The 23924-nt window shown below is 34.2% G+C and overlaps 1 protein-coding gene across 9 annotated transcripts in view; it reads right to left on the bottom strand.

Moving 5' to 3' along the window:
• DIAPH2 (diaphanous related formin 2) overlaps positions 1-23924 on the bottom strand; it is a 914924-nt gene that overhangs the window by 641340 nt on the left and 249660 nt on the right. For all 9 annotated transcript variants that reach the window (XM_017548566.2, XM_017548564.2, XM_037745740.1 and 6 more), the window contains 6 exons: positions 20660-20778; positions 18652-18768; positions 16354-16472; positions 12570-12634; positions 9353-9457; positions 934-1257 (listed from right to left, as the gene is read on the bottom strand). In XM_017548566.2, the coding sequence (XP_017404055.1) occupies positions 934-1257; positions 9353-9457; positions 12570-12634; positions 16354-16472; positions 18652-18768; positions 20660-20778 (849 nt within the window). The remainder of the gene's footprint in view (positions 1-933; positions 1258-9352; positions 9458-12569; positions 12635-16353; positions 16473-18651; positions 18769-20659; positions 20779-23924) is intronic.

The following is a 23924-nucleotide window of genomic DNA, read 5'->3' on the forward strand; positions in this document are numbered from 1 at the left end:
GTATTTATACAAAGGAAAGAAGATCAGAATATCAAAGAGATACCTGCACCCTCATGTTTATTGCAGCACTAGGCACAATAATGAAGGTATGAAATCAAGCTAAGCGTCCATCAACAAATGAATGGATAAAGAAAACATAGTATTGAAACATAATGGAATACTATTCGACTATAATAAAAGCATGAAATCCTGTCACTTCCAGAAATATGTATGGAATTGGAAATCATTATATTAAGTAAAAAAAGCTGGACACAGAAAAGCAAATATATATTCTTACTCATATGTAGGAGCTTTAAACGTAGATATCATGAAGGCAGAGAAGAGAATATTAGTTACCAGAGACTGGGAAGGGTGTGTGTGGGAGGTGGGAGGGTGAAGAGAGATAGGTTAATACGTACAAACGTATAGTCAGATAGAAGGAATAAGTTCTAGTGTTTGATAGTACAGTAAAGTGATCATAGTTAACAAAATATTATATATTTCAAATTAACTAGAAGAGAAGATCTGAAATGTTCTCAACACAAACAGATGACAAATATTAAAGGCAATGGATATCCTAAACACCCTGACTTGATCAATACACATTCTATGCATGTAGCAAAAATCATATGTACACCATAAATATGTACAAATATTACATATCAATTAAAAAATGTTTAAAGAAAAGCTATGTTAAAAGAATCAAAATTGCTTTTCATTTGTTGTATATTTCAAATATTATTCTCTGCATCACTTTGATTTTCCTTTTGTCTACTTAACAATGTCAAACTATCCAGAGAGTTTCCAATTATCTAGATCCTACATTGACAGACATAAAATGATGAACTCAGAAAGGAAGGAAAAGAGTCAGCAGTCATACTCTCAAACATTCTACAATATAGCAATGATCACCAACAGCTAGACAAAATCAAAATACGCTAGTTTTAGTATTACCTTTGACCAATTAATTCTCTTCATGGACACTTCAGGTTTATAGATTTTTTTCTGCTTCATTCCGTAAGGTAGATCAACTGATAATCCTGGGGGACGAGGAACTCCTCCAAGGGGTGGTGGTGGAGGAGGTCCCCCAAATAAAAGTGGTGGTGGTGGTGGTATCCCTGCCATTCCAGGTAAAGGAGGTGGTGGAGGAGGAGGAGGAGGAGGAGGAGCTCCTCCGGGAAGAGGTGGTGGTGGTGGTGGTGGAGGTGGCCCAGCACCTGGCAATGGAGGTGGTGGAGGAGGACCTGGAATTCCTGATGAACTTGAGGGTACTTGTGCCTGAAATATAAATAATCCAAGTTTAAATGCTTATAAAATATAGCTGAAAAAAATTGAGGAAATATATGTCAATAGATATTTGTAGTTTAACATTATATCTACCTTATTTATGAAGATTATATACACTTTTTAAGATATTATTAAAATATCTAAATATTTAGAAAAATCTAAGGGTTTAACAGTATATGAAAAAGACTTGTGTAAATTTTTTAATAAGCATTATAAATTCTGGACAGTGACTACTTCTGTTAACACACAAATGCTAGGAAAGTTGGTATCTGATATGGTTTGGCACTGTATCCTCACCGAAATCGTGATCACAAGTGAGCTCTCACGATACCTGAGGGTTTTATAAAGAAATTTTGTTTGGCACTTCTTGCTACCGCGATGTGAATATGGATGTGTTTGCTTCCCCTTTGGCCATGACTGTAAGTTTCCTGAGGCCTCCCAGGCCCTGCGGAACTGGGTCAATTTAACCTCTTTCCACTATAAATTACCCAGTCTCCGCAGTGGTTCACGCCTGTAATCCTAGCACTTCCAGAGGCAGAGGCGGGCAGATTACCTGAGGTCAGGAGTTCAAGATAAGCCTGGCCAACATGGCGACACCTCGTCTCTACTAAAAATACAAAAATTAGCTGGGCGTAGTGATGCATGCCTGTAATCCCAACTACTTGGGAGGCTGAGGCAGGAGAATTGCTTGAACCCAGGAGGCAGAGGTTGCAGTGAGCTGCGATCACATCACTGTACTTCAGTCTTGGTGACAGAGTGAGACTCCATCTCAAAAAAATAAAATAAAATAAATTAACCAGTCTCAGGTATTTCTTCATAGCAGTGTGAGAACAGATTAATACAGTAAATTGGGGGTGGATAGTGGGGTGCTTCTATAAAGATACCTGGAAATGTGGAAGCGAATTTGGAACTGGGTAACAGGCAGAGGTTGGAACAGTTTGGAGGGCTCAGAAGAAGACAGGAAAATGTGGGAAGCTTTGGAACTTCCCAGAGACTTGTTGAATGGCTTTGACTAAAATGCTGATAGTGATATGGACATTAAAGTACAGGCTGAGGTGGTCTCAGATGGAGATGTGAAACTTCTTGGGAAAGGGAGTAAAGATCACTCTTGCAATGCAGAGAGACTGTTGGCATTTTGTCCCTGACATAAAGATATGTGGAACTTTGAACTTGGAAGAGATGATTTAGGGTATCTGGCAGAAGAAATTTTTAAGCAGCAAAGTGTTCAAGAGGAAGCAGAGCATAAAAGTTTAAAAAACTTGCAGACTGACAATGCAGTAGAAAAGAAAAATCCATTTTCTGGGGATAAATTCAAGCCCTCTGCAGAAATTTGCACAAGTAATGAGGTGCCAAATGCTAACCACCAAGACAATGAGGAAAATGTCTCCAGGGCATGAGACTTTCATGGCAGCCCCTCCCATCACAGGCCTGGAGGCCTAGAAGAGAAAAATGGTTTCCTGTGTCAGGTCCAGGGCCCCTCTGCTGTGTGCAGCCTCTTTGATGCCCTGCATCCCTGCCCCTCCAGCCAAGGCTGAAAGGGGACATGGTATAGCTCGGGCCATGGCTTCAGAGGGTGCAAGCCCCAAGCCTTGGCAACTTCCATGTGGTGTTGAGCCTGCAGGTACACAAAAGTGAAGAACTGAGGTTTGGGAACCTCTAACCTAGATTTTACAGGATGTATGCAAACACCTAGATGTCCAGGCAGAAGTTTGCTGCAGGGGCAGAGCACTTATGGAGACTCTCTGGTAGGGCAGTACAGAAGCGAAATTATGGGGTTGGAGCCCCCACACATAGTGGCCACTGGGGCATTGCCTAGTGGAGCTGTGAGAAGAGGGCCACCATCCTCCAGAACCCAGAATGGCAGATCTACTGACAGCTTGTACCATGTGCCTGGAAGAGCCATAGACACTAAACACCACGTTGTGAAAACAACCAGGAGAGGGGCTTCACCCTGCCAAGATACAGGGCAAAGCTGCCCAAGGTCATGGGAACCCACCTCTTGCATCAGCATGTCGTGGACATGAGACACGGAGTCAAAGGAGATCATTTTGGAACTCTGAGGTTTAATGATTGTCTTATTGGATTTCAGACCTGCAGGGGGCCTCTAGCCCCTTTGTTTTGGCCAATTTTTCCTATTTGAAATGGGTATATTTACCCAATGCTTGTATCCCTGTTGCATCTAGGAAGTGATTAGTTTTTCATTTTACAGGCTCCTAGGCAGGAGGATCATGTCTTGTCTAAGAAGAGACTTTGGACTTGGAATGCTGGGTTAATGCGGCAATGAGTGAAGACTTTGGGGGACTGCTTGAAGGGCATGATTGTGTTTTGAAATCTGAGACATGAGATTTGGAAGATGCCAGGTATGGAATTATATGATTTAGCTCTGCATCCCCACCCAAATCTCACCTTGAATTTTAATAATCCCCAGGTGTCAAGGGTAGGACTAGGGAAAGAAAATTGAATAATAATTGATAATTCAATAATGGGAGTCATTTCCCTCATGCTGTTCTCATGATAGTGAATGAGTTCTCACAAGATCCGATGGTTTTTAAGCAGCTTTCGCCCTTTTGCTCGGCACTTCTTGCTGCTGCCATGTGAAGAAGGACGTGTTTGATTCCCCTTCCGCCATCATTTTAAGTTTCCTGAGGCCTCCCAAGCTCTGCAGAACTGTGAGTCAATTAAACCTCTTTTCTTTAGAAATTACCCAGTCTTGGGTATTTCTTCATAGCTGTGTGAGAATGGACTAATACAGTATCCTCGAAATTTTGTGAAATACTCCTCTGAAATAATGAAAGATTAACTTTGTTTATAAATATATGCAAAAAAGAAGAACAGTACATGGCTTGGGCTGGTAAGATTAGTTGGTTTGAATATGGGATAATTAATACAAGGTTATGGATTCAATTCCCTTGGGGGCTAATTAGCTTTATACAAAGAGTTTGCTTCATGGCACTAGTAACTTAGCTGGCTTCTAACACCAATAATAAATACTAAATAGCATCCATTTCCATAGTAATATATGCTTATCAACATTTTCATATTTATTATTTCTTTTGATCCTAATTATAACCCTGTAATACAGATAGGGTATTATTATCTTACCTTTATTTCACTGCTTAAAGATGAGGAAATTGCTAACTGCAAAAAAGTTAAATGATTTACCAAAGATTTCAGAGTCTGAAACATGATTAGGATTTCAATGTGATTCTTTTCACATCCAATGCCATCCTTATTCCAATATAAAAGACTGCCTCTTCATCAATAGGTGCCATTTACAGTGAGGACAATTAACTCAAATAGATAGGATTATGAGGAGAATATAACATTTCTATCAGAAAGTAACTTCAAGCTCATTATCTAATGACAACGGGTAACAGATGAAGGGATACACTGCATGCCATAGAGTGTTCTTTTTCGAGATGATTAATCTGTATCCATTTCCTTAAACCATTAATGATCACAATGGTTTACTTTGCTAAATAAATACATATATAAATTAGGGCTGTTCATTATAAACATTCTTATGAAACCACTACCAATGAACATGTATCTGTTTTAATCAAGATATGACATTAGATTAACTGAATGAAAGGTTTAAAACTCATTAAGGCAGCCAAGGAAGCCATGAGTTTTTTGCAACAGGCCTCAGTCACTGCAGTAGCAGCTGTCTGGCCAGTGCCTTGGCATTCAACTGGGATTCAGGGGCTTCCTCAACTGTGGCTTTGTGAGGGCTGTCATTCCTGTTTAACACAGTGGAGACCATGGGAAAAGCCTATTTATCATGAAACCTTCTAGATTTCACAATGGGTGTTTTTTGAATTTATTGACATTTCACATTTTGTTTACAAGGATTCCAGTGGCAATTGGTGAAACTCTGGTGAAGGTATTCATTGGTGAAACTGAACTAGTAGAAATTCCAGAAGGCTATATCCCAGAACAATGGGAATATTATGAGCATCCTATATTGAGGTGGATTATCCATACTTTCTATGATGATCATGAAAAGAATTACTAAAGAATAATAGCTATCTTTCAGACTGAAACTGAAAAGGCTGAATTGCAGATAAAGGAGCTCGAAGTATGAAGATTAATGCAGAAGGGATGGACCCTGGTATCAATATCTGACCATTGATTGGGCACTTATGGATCATCCTCCAAAGGCAACTTCCAGCAATTAAGGATTTATTTATCTAAATACAAAGTGCATTTTCTTTAGTGGAAAATAAATTAGTAAATATATTCTGTATTTTTGTTCTCTGTGATGAATAAAAGAGGTTCTTACATTACTCTATCTCTCAGTGTTGGTTCATATTAAGGCTTTTGATTTGGGGGTTTTGTTTTACACTTTTAAGAAAGTTTAAAATGTACTAATGAAAAACTGGAGAAATAGGAATTTGTGAATTCCTAAAGTTAACTTTGAGAGGTGTTTTATTGCCTGACAAATGGAAGTTACAGAAGTCTTATTATATTATGTATCAGTAATTGTAGTAGTTTGTACAAATGTCTGTATTATAAACATCTGTATTATTGAGGGGAAACTCAAGATTTTAAGTTCCATAAGACATTGAACTAACTTTGTAAAACATTAACAACTTAATAAACAAATTTTCAGTGAACAAAAAGAAAAGCTAATTACATTTCTTGGGATAGGTTCATTTTTGACCTCTTTCATTCATTCATTTAGAGACGGTCTTGCTCTGTTGCCCAGACTCATAGTGCATTGCAGCCCTGAACTCCTGGGCTCAAGTGATACTCTCACCTCAGGCTCCTGACCAACTGGGACTACAGGCATGCACAATTACACCAGGCTACTTTGTTTTTTTTTTTGCTTGTAAAGATGGGGTCTCACTATGTGGCCCAGGTCAGTCTCAATTCCTGGGCTCAAGAGATCTTCCCACCTTGGTCTCTCAAAGTGCTGGTATTAAAGGCAAGAGCCACTGTGCCTAGCCTGCTCACCTTTACTGATACAAATTTTCTACTTGGATTATTTAGTTGTTCTAAGTAAACTTAGAAATATATCTTTAGAAAATAAGTTGAAGCAAATTTTTGGAACAATCAATTGGAAGGACTGACCTATTTATAAAAATATTAAAGTTAACACTCACAGGTAGACATGGTCATGGGAAGGTTTCCTGTAATATTCACTGCAAACTAACTAGTTTATTCACATAGATGAATGTTTATGTATGTATATATACACACATACAACTAAAGTGTTTCTATACTTAACAAATGACCATCCTCTCCTGGAATGCAATTCTCCCTGAGGTTAGAAAGAAATATAAGATTAAAATATGTAAAATTATTTTAATTTTACTTTTAAACTAGGAAAACTATAGAAAAGTCTGATTTTATAGTCTTAATTGAGATAAAAGAAATTGTGGCAAAATTAAAGGTTCAGAAAATTAGTAATTTATCCTACAAATTTTGTGTATGAAAGGATATTCTTCATACTTTAAAAGGTGAAATGTGTGTCCCGTTTTTTAATTAATAGACAACATAATTCAAAGTAATATACATTTGTAAACATCAATGTTTACCTCTATTAGATCATATTTATTTTGTGAATTTTATACAACCAAAAAATGCTATTATTTAAATAAAATTTTACTAAAGTTAAATATAAAATTTTACAAATTTAATAAAGAATCTCAAATATTTATATTAAATGCCACCAGTCTTTAAAAATCAAATCATATCAGCCTTTCTTTTCCCTCCCATGAACAATTAGGAATTTAATAATTAAATTAGGCTACCACATCGTATTGTAAATTGAATATGGTAAATGAATAATTTAGTATTTGACATTATTTTGGGCACACTAGAGAGTATACAGCCCTGTGCGGTGGCTTGCACGTCTAATCCCAGCTCCTCCTCGGAAGGCTAAGATAGGAGGAATGCTTGAGGACAGGAGTTGAGAATACTTCATGATTGTGTAGTTTTTACAGTTAATTTAACCAAAAGTAAGCAACTACTAACTATGTGGTAAAGGCCTGTGCTAGGTACAGTAGGGCCTTGAATAAGAAATACACTGTCCTCAAGGTGTTTATGTTCTAGCAGAAGAAATACAGCAGGTACACTAATATCACATGAGTGGTCTACAGAAGTAATATGAAAGTTCAGAGAAATTTATTAATGGAGTTTTTGGTGAAGCTTTCCAAGGGATGTCTTAATGAACTTGGCCTTAATGGATATGTTTCACATACACAGATGAGCAAAGGAGAGAATTTCTGACAGAGAATAATATACGCCAACATTTCTCAACTAAGCTCTATGAAAACACTGTTTCCAAGAGATGTTGAAGGATGTTGTGAGATGAAGGGTGCTGTGGTCAAATGAGTCTGAGAAATCTATGTAAAAAAGAGGTAGACAGGTTTCTTCAATGTAAAATATCTGGGACCTTTAATCTGCTAATGAATACTATGAATCTCCAAGATGGGAATTTCATGTGTGCTCAATTTATTGGACTATGGAATGCTTTCCTCATGAACAACCTATTGGCACTTCTGTAACTAATATCTGGGAAATGCTAGCAGAAGGGTAAATATGGAGATAGTAATTTCCAAATGTGAAGGGAGGAAAGGTGACTTAGCTGCAACAGAGGCTGTAGTTAGGGGAGCAGTCAGAGCCTAGGCTGCAAAGGGGAGATAAGGGAGGAAAGACCCATGCCAGAGGGTCTTAAAATTCCTGGTAAGGAGATTTTATTTAATCCTGATTGCAACAGGCAACAAGTGAACATATTAAAGCCTGGAGTAACAATAATCAGGGAAGTGTTTCAGAAAGATTAATTTGCCACTGACATAAAGGATGAATTTGAGGAAGGAGAAAAGCTAGGCAACAATTTTAATAGTCCAGGAAGGATGTCATAAGAGAGTAAACCTGAAGGTTTCAGGGTTTAGATGCAAAGAGCTGTAGTATGAGTGGACACAAAGAAAGAACAGACATAAAATAGTGACAAGCTTAATTTGTCAGTGGGTGGGGCAGAAAAAAGGGGAAGAAAACTCCAGCTTCACCATCTTTATATTGGGTGGTAAAATTTAAATAGGAAATGGACAACAAACTGGTTTAAGGAAAGAGAGAAAATCACAAAACTGGGTTTGATTTCAACATGCAACAGGATCATCCTATGGGGCTAGCTAATCAAGAGCTGGAATTAGAAGACAAACTCAAAAGAATTGACACCTACCAAAAGGGGATATGTGAGTGTATGATACTGAATGGAAAATTACAGGAAGAATATACAGAGAAAAGAGCAGAGGACAGAACATTGTAGAATGTCACCATTTGAGGATAAAAAAATAAGGAGAAACTACATTCTCAAACATAGAAAAAGAAGTCTGAGAAAAAGAGAGGAGGGAAGAGAGATGGAGAAAGAGATTGATTTATTAAAAAGAAATGATGAAATATTAGAGATAAGTAGTACAGGCAAAGGGTAGGAAAAGTCCCCTGGATTGGGTATTTTGGAGTTTGTTGGTGACTTTTGAAGTAAACTTTCATTAGACTGGTGAAAACAGATCTGGTCAATCAACAAACACCGACTGAGCACCCACTATGTTAGGACATCATATTCAATTTCTTAATTTTCATTTAAGATATAAAGTATATTGAGGAGAATACATAATCAGTTTGAAAATTTAGATATCCTGACTGAAATTTTAAGTGTATATGGGAGCTTTTCACCACAGGGAATGTAGGTGGAAATTTATTTGAGATTCAAAGAGATCTCAAGATGCTTTTGGGATAATTATAATCAATGAGCATTTCCACATTCTTTTTGAAAGAAAACAGTCTGTACCCAATTTTTCAAACCATCATGAAAATTTCATCTCAAAAACACTTTTGCCTGTGTAATATATTCTGTTAAAAATATTCAGGGCCATTTGAGCAACTAATGCTTTATTTTTTTTCCAAGCATTAAAATGATTTATTGTCCTGGAATATAAAATCTGTAGAGTTATTTCAACGAAAATGTAAAACTGCCAAAACGTCTGCTTCTGGTCACATTTTTCCTTCTATCTAACAAGATAATTTTCTACCATCGAACTCATTGTGACATGACACAAAGTCTATATCTTCTTTTCATTACCTGAGTTCGAAGTTGCTGGATTTCTGCTTCAAGTTCTTTGATTTTCTCATCTCTTTTTTGAAGCTCAGCTTGAGCTTCCTGTCGAGCTGTGAATTCTTCATCGAACTGCAATGATCATCATCATCAATGTACAGTTAATAATATAGTTTTGAGAAAGCTTTAAAGAACATTATGTTTTAAATAAGTGGAGTGGTTTTTACTTAGTTGAATTCCCAGATCACTCAGAAAGTCACAGCTCATGATTATTTTCATAACAATTAATTATCCAAGTAGAGGTGGGGTATTGCTTGCAGTGGTAATGGTAGTAAAGAAGAAATACGCCCCTACCCAAGGTAAGAAAACACATTTTCACTTCTGAAAAAAAAATATAAAGACAAAAAGGTAGACTGAAAAGTCTCTCTTCACACATATTGGACAATTTTATTGTTTTGTTATTGAAAATTCAATTTTAGAATTAATAATTTTAAAAACATTTCATCCATACCTTTTTTTTTTTTTTTTTACATAGTGTCGCTCTTGTGCCCCCAGGCTGGAGTGCAGTGGCATGATCTTGGCTCACTGCAGCTTCCGCCTCCTGGGTTCAAGCAATTCTCCTGCCTCAGCCCCCGCAAGTAGCTGGGATTACAGGCATGCACCACCACGACTGGCTAATTTTTATGTTTTTGGTAGAGATGCAGTTTCCCTATGTTGGCCAGGCTGGTCTTGAACTCCTGACCTTAGGTGATCCACCTGCCTCGGCCTCCCAAAGTGCTGAGATTACAGGTGTGAGCCACCACGCATGGCCTCATCCTATACTTTTAAGTTTAATGAATTAGAAAATGAAATCTAAAAATAAATCCTCAAGCAGTTTCAACTGCTTAACTATATTTCATCTTGAAAATAAATTGCACTTTTGGAATGCTCAAATGTATGTATCATAATACAAATTGGAATTGTTTCTATTACAATCTTAGTTGGCTAGAATCCATAAAGTGGTACTTCACAAACTCTGACAGTAGGATGCAGTAATAGCAGTCTCATTCATACAGTTAACCAAAACATTTGTATAGCATGTTCTGAGAGGAAAAACTAGAGGTTAAAATACGGGGTGCTAAAGCAAAAGGCTCTGAATGGTTAATATTCCTTACTGTATGCTGCCCTAGCCCTTACCTCAGAGAAGACTCTAAGCAGGCACAAACCTGCCTGCATATTTACAGTGAATACTGCCTGGGTCTGGCTATGGAACATTTTATTTGCCCTTTATTGTCAATGTTATTTCAAGTCAATTTAGAAGTCTATACATTATTCTAACAATGTTATTTCTGTTTCTAAAAGTGATACATCTTACTGTCCAAAGCCATCTTAGAGTTTGTGGAACAATACAAAAGTATGTTCACTATTAACAAATATTCATCCTCATAGTAGCTTTGACATTTGGAAATTATAAAATGCCATTCTGATCTAAGTCTGAAGAAAGAGTGGGTGAACAAACTGGATAATAATAATGTTTGTATTGAACCTGAAATGCTTTTATTCATCTCTTCTTGAATCCCTAGAAAATGTCCCACAGACCCTGGTCCAAATATTCTCTAATTTTTTTACATTTCAAACCCACCCCAGATCCTTGGAGTGAAGGATGCATATATCCTTCAGTCAATGACCTTGCTTTCCTACTTCATTAAGAAGATGGATGTCCTCCAGTGTGAGCTTCTTTGCCTTTACTACTATCCGTGTTAAGATTTATCTCAATCTATACTCCCATCCCCACTTCCAAAGTTAGCTTCTCCTATGTGCTTCTAAATCATGGCACCTGCACAAGCACACTATACACAAATTTTTCCTCTATAAATGGTTCATTAGTATGTTGAAGGAGAGGCATACAATGTTTCTGCTTTTAATTTAAAATTACCTTAACCTACAAACACAGCAAATAGGAATCACAGAAGCCTGAAATACGTGAGCTGGAAGAGGTCTTCTTGCAAGTCCACTAATTTTATTCTTTCCTTTTAATGATGAAGAAACTAAGATCTAAAGAGAGTAAGTGGCTTACCCAAAGTCACAGCTAATTAGTGGAAAAGCTGAGATCAGATCTTACAACTATTGCCTCTCATTCTAGCACTTGTTAAAAATGACTTCATACTGCCTCTTAAAATGACCCAGAACAAGAGGATGCATGTAGCTAACCACTGGGAGACCATACATGTTTTCATTCTAAATGTTAGTGATGAAACTAAAGCATCAAACACTGAAACTTCTCTATTGCTTCAGGACTCCTTTTTCCATAATATATATGCTCAAAAAAAAACTTTACCAGACAGATAATCACAATTGGCTCTAGTCTTATAGTGTCTAATCACAGTACCAGCCAAAAATTAAGGAGATTCTAAGATGTTTCAAAGGGAATTTTAAATGTGCTACTTAAAACAAGAACATGAGAAATATAAAGGTCTATTAATCAAAAAGCATGCATTTTCTTTCACCAATAAAAATGACAGCTTCACACAAACATTTTACGCTCAAGCTCTATTCTAGTAACTGAAAGAGCAAAGACATTTCTTCAGATGCCCTGAAGTAACTTTTTCAGTAATATGCAATAATTTCTAGAGTGATAGCAAAAGTGATTATCTAATCTCCAAGGTAAGTCATAACTTTGAAGAGACAGCAGTATATAAGCACAATCCTTCTGCCTGCACCCAAAAGCAGAGAAATACTATACTAATGCTTAATAGGCTCTAGAACAAAAAAAGAGAAACTTGTGGTATGAGTTAATAAAATTATAGCTATGCTTTCATGAAACAAGGAAAAGACAAGCTTAGATCTAATGAAATTCAGATATTCATAAAGCTGGCATTTACTCAAAGGCATTATGACATTAACACAGAAAGAATAGGGATCACCAAATTCTACCAGGCCTACATGATGTAGCAGCATCACTTACAAAATGATAATTATTTTGTAAGTGATGTAATCAGCAATGTAATTTTATTCCATTTATCACTTTAGTGTAATGTGGCTAGTGTTTTTTTTCCATAATGGATTAAATGTGATGAGGAGGGAACAATAGCAACCTTATCTTATAAGGAAACAAATCAATATTCCATGGCTATGTTTGAATCCAAAAATATAAAGTACCACATAACTGAAACATTTAGAAGTCCTCACCTTAATAAAGAAGGTAGAATATTGTTGTGATTAGATTATTAACCTAACCATTAGGGCTAATATTTTATAAACTTACCTTCTTTGAAAACTCCGCAGCTTTTTGTTCACTTTCTTCAACTTTTGCCTTGTTCACACAAGAATCTATTAAGATTAACCAAAAGTGATTCATGAGATCACTAGACAAAAGATGTCTTCTAGTCTATAACTCTGCAATGCAGGCTATCATTTCTTTGTCAATTGTTACTAAATGGAAATTGACCTATACTGCACATAAAACATAAATACCATATATATTCTTTCTTTACCACACTAACTGAAATCAATGATAGTACTGTAGAGGCACAAAACTAAGCATCCATAAATATACTCACTAAATTATTGTTTTTATAGGTATTCAATTATTTTTTAACTATAAAACACTTCAAAAAACCATAGTTTATTATGGGTGGAGAGGTGTCAAAGACTCCATATTTAACATTAATAATAAGATATGAATACTCTTAGTAAGATTCAAAATTGTCCTATAAAAAAGCTAGAGATAGAATAACATTCAATAATTCAAGTTTCTTCGTGAAAAGATTTTTACTTCTGATCTGGAGCAAAATGTATCATGTACATGAGGAAACAAACTTCAAACTTCTCAGGTCCCATCAAACACTTCAGAATATAAATAACTGAAGAACAATGTTTGGGAAATATTGTATCTCTCACTATTTTATATATATAGAAACTCTATCCTGTATCTAGCCATTCCACACTTATTTATCAAAAAGACATAAAAACATATACTGGTACCCAGAATTGTATATGAATATTCACAGCAGTTTTATTTATCATAACCTCAAATTGGAAAGAATCTAAATAGCCATCAACAAGTGTATATATAAACAAACTGTGGAATATCCATATACTGGAATACTACTCAGCAATATAAAGGAATGAACTATTGATACATGCAATATAACAACATGAATGAATCTCAAAATAATTATGCTGAAGGTAAGAAGACAGGCAAAAAAAATATATGCTGTATGTTTCTATTTTTAAATGCAACGAATGAGAGAGACTATAAAATGGAACTAGTAACAGAGAGATGGGTAATATCCTAGGATGGAAAAATGTGGTAGATATGTAAAGGAAGAACTAAAAGGACAATGTAGAAATGTTAGGGAGTAACAATTATGATTAGTATCTTGACTTTGATGACGGTTTTAAGTGTATATATTAATAGCAAAATTTATCAAATTGTATACCTTAAATATGGGTAGTTTTTCTTACGTTAAATGTACCTCAATAAAGTTGATTTTTTGTTCTGTTTTTTTTTTTTTTTTTTTTTTAATTTTTATCAAGCAGTTTTCAATTTAAAAATACTTAAAACTGAAAACTCGAATAATGGTGAACACTGGTTTTTTTTAAATGTGTAGCTGGAGCAAAGCAACTGAGGATAAAAGCAGGAAATGATGAAGTCAAAGAAGAGCCATATCTAAGTTGTGCTAGCCACGGTGGTAATGATGTTGATTTAAATTTCAACGGAAAGGTATCAGAGAGTTTTAGGCAGAGATCTGATACTTTCTGATTTATGAAAGATATCATACTTAAAGTAACTGTGAAATTAAAAGAGACTCTAATCTCTTCAGGTCCAAGTCATCTTAAAATAGAGATCCACAGGTCTCCTAGAAGTTCTTGTTGCACCTGATAATGTTTGTGTATGTGAACATATGTGTGTTCTAATCAAAGTTCCAAAGCATTTGCCAACTTCTCACAAAGAATTTTGACCATAAAATATTAAGACTCACTCACATATTTGATTTAATCAATTTTAAAGTTGAGGAAACTAAAACCTAGAGAAGTTAAATGATTTGTTCACAATGGCAGAGATGACATGTGGATAAGATCATAATGGGTTTATGATGCTGACTATCCTCTCTCACCTGATCCTTCATCTCTCCTCACCCAACACTTTTAATTAATGGTATAGAATTGTAAGAACAAATGTCTGTTGAACACCGAATACTACTTGACTAAATTATTATTTTTTATATGTATTCAATTATTTTTCTACTATAAAATACTTCAAAAATTATACTCTATTATGGATAGAGAATTGACAAAGACTCCATGCTTAAGGTTAATAAGATCAAAATCAACAGTAGAGTATGTGTGCTAACTATGGTCCATATGGATTATAAGTCAATACACATATTTGAAAATAGACACAGGGAGGGGAGCACTACACACTTGGGTCTGTTGGGAGGAAACAGGGGAGGGTCAGTGGGGGATGGGGAGTTGGGGAGAGATAGCAGAGATAGGTGAGGGGGAGGAAGGCGGCAAATCACACTTCCACATGTGTACCTATGCAACAATCTTGCATGTTCTTCACATGTACCCCAAAACCTAAAATGCAATAAAATAAATTTTAAAAAAAAGAAAATATATCACGTAAAAATAAAAAAAAATAAAAAAAAAAAAGAAAAGAAAATAGTCGCTTATGACACCCTCAACAAAACGCAAAATAAACTTGTCAAACTCATTGAAAAATATGCAATGAGGCTAGCATTCACATTCACTGCTGGGTAAATTGGCACAAGCTTTCTGAAAAGCATTTGGCCTTTGAAAGTTCATACCCTCACTTACAGAAATCAATCCTAAGGAAATAATGGGAAAAAGACAAACATTTATATACAAGAATGTTGACAGCACGTTCATTTATAATTGTGAAAATCTAAAAACAATTATAAATGCACAAAAAGAAAGGACTGGTTACAATGTCTATGGTATTTACAAAATGGAATACTATAAAGACATCAAAAGTCATATTTTGAAAGTTAATGTGGAAAAACTCTCACAATGCTCCAAGAAAAACCAGGATACAGACAGACAGATAGGTCATAAAGAAAGAGACATAAGGAAATGTACCAAGCTGAAAAGGGAGTGATCATGAATATAATTGGTAGTTTACCACTTATGTAAGTTTCCAGATTGCCTGAAATAAATATGCATTACATTTAAAACAACAAAAATACATAATAAATAAGTTATCCATCTTTGAATGTTACTGTTTATCTGCCTTGTGCTATGGAGTGAAAAATAATATATAATTGGCATTAAATAGCTGTTGTTTTCTTTAAAGATAAGACAAATGAATTCATGCTTGAACCTTAACAATAGTAATCCAATTAAGTATAAATAAGACTGCTTAGCCATAAGGCTAGATAGCACAGCACATTTCACAAGGGAAGGTTAAGATCATCCTTCCGAGGTTGTCCTGAAAAGTACTGCTAACTACCAGTCTTGGATGATATAAGGTCATTTCCTTAGTGATCTAAGGAGATGAATATGATCACCTCAAATTCTTTCTAATTCTAAGGTCTATGAAAATATAAGTTGATCTATTTGTTAGCCTTAGAAGGTCTCACGTTATTGAAATGAGTCTGTTTTTCTTTTCTAAAATTTGAGCACTAATAACATAATGAGACCCCATTGTGTACATGATTTCTACAAGACCACTAAGGTACCAGTATAAAATGAATTAAATATTTCAGAGTCATGTTTTTAAAATAGTAATGCATTCATCTATAATAATATGATGGGTTTTTGTGGAGCACTAAGCTAAAACTACCTCCAGGAGTGTGGGAACTTTTCAAATAAGTTAGTATTTCTAATCTCACAGGAAGAACTCTCAAAATCATTATAATTAATAATTATAGCAATTGAGTACCCAGAGACACAAAGATTTACCGGATACTAATAGAAGTTCAGTAAGAACTGAAACTTCTTACTGAACTTCTTCACTTAAAAAGTGCTTATAATACAGAAGGTATAAAACACAATCAGAGGACAATGAGGATTATGTTACGTACCTATCAGATGAGTGAAATCAATGTCTAATCTTTGCCTGTACTTGAAGTCTGGATCCATACCACTGCAATGTAGCACTATCTGTGAAACACATTCTTCAATTATTTTGTAATATTGTGGCCTGAAAAAGAGAAAGTATTCGTGAATGCCTTTCTATGCATGCAAATCAATTTTCTTTAGAAGAGATTCAACATATTAGAAGGACTAGGTCTTTTTCTGAAGTTGTTCAAAAAAATCCTGCAGCCACTACACTCCCTTAGGACAAGTATGCCTAAGCTTAAGGATGGTCTGGGTGTTATAGCACCAAACCACTGTGATGTAATCAACAACATCCAGTGACTTAATAATCTAGTTTTGCAGGGATTCATGCTTCTGTTCAAAGATACTTATCAACTTTTTCTATTTACTTATGCTATTGTTTCTAAGGTTAATAAAAACAAATAAGCCATTAGTCCTACATTCATAGATACAGAAACGGTTGTAGGCATCTACACGTTCTCAATTTCAATAAGGGATGAGTTTCTTCACATTAGGTGGCAAGCAATGTTTTGAATTTATTACAGCACTTTTAGTCAACATAGCTATAACAGCTTACAAAACTGGACAGAGCTACTTATGTTACAAAACTATTCCAAGGATCTATTTATGCAACACATTTTAAAAGATCCATTTTATAAAAACATACACACTTAATATGCATGGCTATTGCTTCGATTTGTTTAAAGTGTCAGAGGTTTTAAAACATATCCTAATTCTGTAATCTATCAAGGTAATTCTGGCTTTAAAAATGACCACTCACATGCTGCAAAATTTTTCAAAAGCACTTTTGCATTAAAATTTGAGTAAGATTTAGTACTTGTCAGGGAATAATAAATTCAACAGAGAAAAATCAGTAGTAAGAATTACTATTATAGACAAATTACGATATAAACTTCCCTAAATATAGTGTGCTGATAACCAGCCAACCTACTAAAGGTGTGTAAATGAAGCCAAATAGACTCTAATTGCTCTTCTGTGTCTTTAGTAATGGGTCTGGTCCCAAGAATAAGAATAAGTAGCAATATATATTAAACATCTGGGTTTTTTTCAAGTCATCATCAGGTCGAGAGTTAATACTGGATTATAACCTCAATCTAGTCAATGGTTAAAGAAGGAAAACACAGCTGTTCTCTTTCAGGCCAGGTTAATCATCCATGTGGAATAAAATGCTTGCCACACTTCTGCCTCACATGGATGTTCTTAGGATGAAAAACATGCCATATGATGGTAACTTCTCATTTATTCATAGTTGCTGAGAAATGCATACTTTCACATAAATGACATTTCCCAGGTAACTGAGTATCCATGGGCAGAGTACCCCTTTTACATTTGTCAGAACTTAATTTAAAATACAATAATTTCAATGTATTACCAGCCTTACTGCTTAAAAAACAGCACAAAATTTAATATTTTAAACATTTTGTATGTCTCTGTAATGTCACGATGCCCATCAAATTATTGTACCGGTCTGAACTATAATCATTCTCTGGGCTGCTTTACAGCTGTAATTTTTGTTGAGGCTGTGCTGGCCTCATGGTAGCTTTCCTTTTCCCTTTAATCAAGCAGGTTTTGAGAAATCAAAGAGCCTAGGTTGTCAGAATTTCACGCAAATTAGAGTATGAAGGACAACTAAGAGTCTCTTGAACAGTTAAATACAATATCATGGTCACCAGGCTGTGGATAATTTCAGTCACTCAGAAACCTTTACATAACTTTCTGGTTTTCAGATATATTCCCTATTAATTAGATTCTGAAACTTTTAACTTTAGCGGTTATTATAATACTCATTTATTTTGAAGGATGACATTACTAGACATGAAATTGAAATATCAGCACTATAATTTTCTTAGATGTTAAGATCACATTTATCAGTAAATACTGTAATAAGAGAAATAACAGTAAAAGCTTACTTAATATGCACAAGACAAAACCTTCAAAGTTCTACCCCAGAATCTTCAGTGCTTTTTCTTTGATATCACTATCTAGCAAATAAAATCCATTGCAGGGGCGGTGCAATCTGCTGGGTTCATTGCTACCAAAGTCCTATCACTGGAGTACCCCATTTTTAAAAGTACATCTCTCTCTTCTAGTCAAATTTTAAAAACGAACACCTTTTAAAAACTGTTACCTAAAGGAGTCAAACTCTTATACCCTCTGCGTATATATATATGCACATATTCTGTAGGCCCCACTACATTGTTCATTTTCCTTTAATATCCAATTCAAATTATAAATATAGTACTCTCATAACTGCCTCTTACCTGATATAATAATCATTTCTGATAAGCAAAAAATGTTGTAGAATGGATAAGAAGTAATTTTCAGCAGCAGTGTCCTTCAGCATATTATATAGAAGATGATACACTTCATTCATATCAGTAGAAAGTAAAGGAAAAAAATTAAAGATTCTTGATGGAAGTTTCATTGATAACAAAGGTGTTTAACTTTGTAAAACATCCACTTAAAATCTTGCTTCCATTACTATTTCTAAACCTTCAACTCTATGATCCAGTATTTAAACATCTGCATGAAGTAATGATTCTATGGAATCATTTTGATCTTTTAATTAGAGAGACATACCTCAAGAGCATGTCCAAGACCATTTGACTATCAAAATCTTAAACGATCTGTTATTCATATTTTGAACTCCAGATTATAGCTGGTACCATTGAAATAGCCATGCCATCAGTGAACATGGTTTCTTTTCGATCTCCCTGTAGTTGTGATAGAGGACCTATATTATTCATGCAAATCACTGCTACTCTATTTTCACTGCCACATAAGATAGAAGGCAAATGAGCATGCTGTAAACTGCTAAAAGATCACAAAATCAGTTTTATTTTATCCAGATGAAATACTTACTAAATCTGAAATTATTATTGTTTTCATTCATTTGTATTTCACTATTTGATAAAAAATGAAAAGTAGAGACAACATATAAAGAGTGGTAGAAATTTAGATGCTTTCAGTAAACTAGAAATCAGATTTCAAAAATGGATCCATTTTTGTAATAAAAGTGAGAACCTGGAAAACCAAGGTAAAATAAAGATAAAACATAAGATGTAATTCAATATCCTAAAATAACCTAAAATGTCCACATTTTCTCCAAAGTAGAATTAAGCACATGATGGCTTACTTCTTAGACCCCACATAAGAGTGTTGTGCTAAAGTCTCATGAGGTCCTTAAATGGCTACACAATGGATCCAAAAATAGCTTTATGGTGAAGTTTGATTATAAGAGAAATCTATGTAAAGATATTAATTGATATGAAAAGCATTTAATATTATAGAAGCCACAGTAGACTGGTATCACTAATGATGTATAAAAATTACTAGAAATTATTCCTTATAATAACATTATTCATTGCATACACATTTATCCCATACCTATGTGTAAGGCTTTCATAGACGCATTGAAGGAAAAAAGATTAAACATAACATTTCTGCCCTCAATCTCACAGGAGCACAAAAGTGTACATAAACAAAATAGAACAAAGAAAGTACTTTGGGTATTTCAAGGAGGAGAATATTACTTCCAGCTTTGGAGGGTGGGGGCAAGGGGTAGGAAAGGGAAGAAAATATCACTGAGAAAAAGTCCAACGCAAAGGTCACTTTGGTTCTGATGTGTTTCCCAACTTCACCACAACCCATTAAGAAACATAACAGGTGAGAAACAAATGGCCAGCAATGCTATGACAACCATCTCTTAGATCTAAAATCACTTTATATAAAATTGTTGCCATCGGAAGGTTATATGCTCAGATGCTTCTACCACATAGCCTTGTTATAGGCAGATACTATTGCATCTGAACATTTTAGTTATTGCTAAGAAACACAAATATTTGAATACAGAACAAGACATTTATTTGAATTGCACTGTATCTCTAAGTCACTGAAGCTTGATTTAATAAACTGAATAAGTATTTTACCTATAGTCACATATGAATGCAGTGAACGTTTCCCAAAAAAATCCTTACATGTAAGATATATTGCCTTATGCTCTTCTTTATTCAAGACCACTGGGCAGAGTATACCTATAATACTGTGAGCCATTGTGCAGATTCCAATACACTCTGTGTAAATCATCATGACAGCATGACAATTCCTCAACATGAATCTCAAGGACAGCATCATAGTGAGGTTTTAATATAAATAAATGGGTATAAATTGGCCTGGCAGACAAGAACTCTAATAATGGTCCACAAAATCGCCCACAATTCCCCTTCTCACAATGCACACAAAATTGTTTTGTGCTTTGTCAAAGGATATTCCATTTCTGCTCGAATGTCATTGAGACGGTGTGATAATTCAGTTAGGTCATCTTCTTTGTTTTCATCAAAAACTTTCAACTGAATATCAAGTTCATCATTCTCTTTTTCTTTCAGATCCTAATATATAAACATAAAACTTAACACATGAATAACAGTTTGACAACAGCATATTTAGGTAATAAAGGGCAGAACACAATTATTCATTTATAAGCACAGAAGCAATTTCAAATATTGACGAGGGTACTTGGTTTTCTGAAAGTAAATGTAGCTAAATTTTTCTATTTCAAAATAAAAGGACCTCATTGCATTCACTTCATTTTTTTCCCATGCCCTACATTTTGATTATTCACATTAAAAAATTAACGATCAGTTCTACAACAGAAAAACACTAATTGCTAACAACCCAAATTAAATGTTGTCGTTTCGACTAAACACACTAATCAAAGATTGCAAAAGAACTCATGCAGTCAGAACATTCACATATGCCTCTGGCAAAAAATGCAAATACAGATCAATTGTATTAATGAAGAACAAATGCAAGGATATATTCAAGCACAACAGTCCCAAGTATGGCGTGAAAAGATGTATAAACACATTTATTTTAAATGATATTTTGTGATTTTAAAGCAAAAAGGCATCAGGACTTTTTATCAAGCTGCACATCTACCTCCTCCCCCACCTCATATTTTTGCTTAGCCTAATCACAAAATACCAACTTGGGAATAAAAGTTATGTTTTTGTAATACATTATAAGCACATGCATTACAAATCTCTGATAATTTTCATAATAATAGTATAAAAAATTTAGAAGCATGCCACACTAGAGATTGTTGGGCTCAATATATATCACCTGGAATATCTTTTAAAATGTGTCCATTAAGTTGCAGCTTTCAAAACCCAAATCGATAATCACAACTGTGGATGTTCAAGGGTGATACCGAAAGTGAGACTAGGATGTTCAGAGCTGAGCTTGAACTCTAAAAGGAAATGCAAGCATGGTGGACTTCAAATTAGGTCGATAAAACAAAATGGGATACATTTCTTGTTCCTATCTTTATTCAATAGAACTATTATAGCGATGTAATGGCCAAACAAATTTCAGCCAAACAAATTTCAGCAATTTCTAGATGCCTTTTTTCTAACATTCACATACCTAATAATTTACTGAAAATTTACCTGCAGAGCATATGAAAATAATTATTGTTTCTAGATAATTTCATATAAAACATAACAAGTAAATGTATTTATATTTGGTTTCCTTTTTAGAACTAACTTGCTTTAGCTCTAGTTTTCCAGTTTGAAATGGAATGAAGAAATTTATTAGAATGCAAACTTATCTAACATTGCTGGGTCATATTATCAGGTGACTTCTGAACTCTATTTAGAAAATTATATAAGCCAGACAAACCCAATACAATGGACATTGCAGAAACAACTTTTTACTCATTTTAGAGTATAATTTTTTTCTCATTCTTATCACCATATATTCTCTCTCAGAAATCATCATAAAAATTAAACACTTTCAACTATGTCAGAAAAACAGAAAAATTTAAGTACTGCCATTTAATTAGCATAGAATGTTAGAAAACATGAAAATCAGTCAGCATGATTAAAATATTTTCAGTGAAAATAACTGGTTAAATGTGAAGTTTAGTTCTTAATTAGGTCCGGACATTATTTATACAATATACATAGTATGTGAGCATATATAGCACAATATAAAATTTAGACGTGTATAAATGCAATAGTTTACAAATATTCTTTATTAATAATGCTCCAGGCCTGTCAAAGTTGGTCCTCATTTAATGTCCTCACTAGTTCTTGGAAACTGCAACTTGAAGCAAAAAAAGTATAACAAAAGCAGTTTTCTTTTTCTCATCAATGTTATAATGAAAGGACATTATTCAAGGATCTGCTGTACATGGTTTTGCTTTCAGGAACAGTTTGCAAGATCCTATCAATGACATTAAGTGAGAACTTACTGTAAATATATATTCATATACACATACACATGTTTACATTTATAAAACTTCTTTTCAGCCAACTCTCAAGCCTCGAAATATTCATAAATTTATGATAAAGTAAACATTTATTGAATAAATATTTTTACATAGTAGAAATAAGATGGCTATGCTATAAAAGTAAATGCAAATCTGTCACTGAAGTTTTATATATTAAAATGTGAACTATCACAAAGTTACTGAAATATACTGTTATTAGTTATGTGAAATACTCTAATTATGCTTGTTATTTTTTAAAAAGACATGCTGTATAGATTTAAACCTATTTTTTGCAGAATCCCTGAAATATATAATTTTCTAGAAAATAGTGTACTTCAAAGGAAATCAAAGTCCATTGCCAGTACACTACTGATTAACAGTCAAACAATCAAAATGGAGTCTTCAAAACAATAAGAAAGAGTTTCGCTTACTTTTAAAGAGATAAAAGTATGCCCACTGCCTACAAACACCATTTCATATTATGTTTTTTCTTCAAATATCTGATTTAACTAATATTTTCTTAATTATTTAACTAAATAAAAGGCAGATGGGGAAAACTTCACAAGAAATCAATGTAAATTAAGTACAGAAAAAATACTATTTTAAAACTCACTGGAGAATTTGTAACAACTCATTTATTCTACATTACTAAAGCAAATTTATCAGACATAAAATTTCCATATAAATGAAATACAAACTCTTTTCAAACATCAAAATTTAACCATAGGGATGGGAGGAATCTTGAAAATAAACTTTTACAGAATATAATTAAGATAATTAGATTGTCTTGAAGATTCCGATAATTATTATGAAAAAAGTTTCACTCTACTATAATGTTGATCTCAAGGATTATTGAAATACTAAGAACTAGTTTTCCCCAACACATAATGGTTCTAGATATATATAATTTTTTATCCATGTTCCAACAATTAATATTAGCCCTAACCACATCTAATTTGTTGCTTTAAATATACTATATTCTAGAATATTAGGGAATTCTTGTTAGAATCGTATATAAAAAAAAGAATAGAGAAAAATGTAAGGATTTTAAAGGCTCATCTATGACCACATTATTAAGCTTTACTGCATATATAAAGGATATGTAATGTTACTATAAATTCCAGTGGTTTAAATTTAAATAGTCAACTAGTAGGTTAGATACTAATTGACATGTGAGGTATATAGTATATGTTAACCCATGACCACTCTGTCCTCCTCCCAAATTGTGATAAACTACAACGGTAGTGAAATCTATGATTCCAA

The sequence above is a fragment of the Cebus imitator genome, unplaced genomic scaffold (genome assembly GCF_001604975.1).
Source record: "Cebus imitator isolate Cc_AM_T3 unplaced genomic scaffold, Cebus_imitator-1.0 Scaffold210, whole genome shotgun sequence".
Lineage (NCBI taxonomy): Eukaryota > Metazoa > Chordata > Mammalia > Primates > Cebidae > Cebus > Cebus imitator.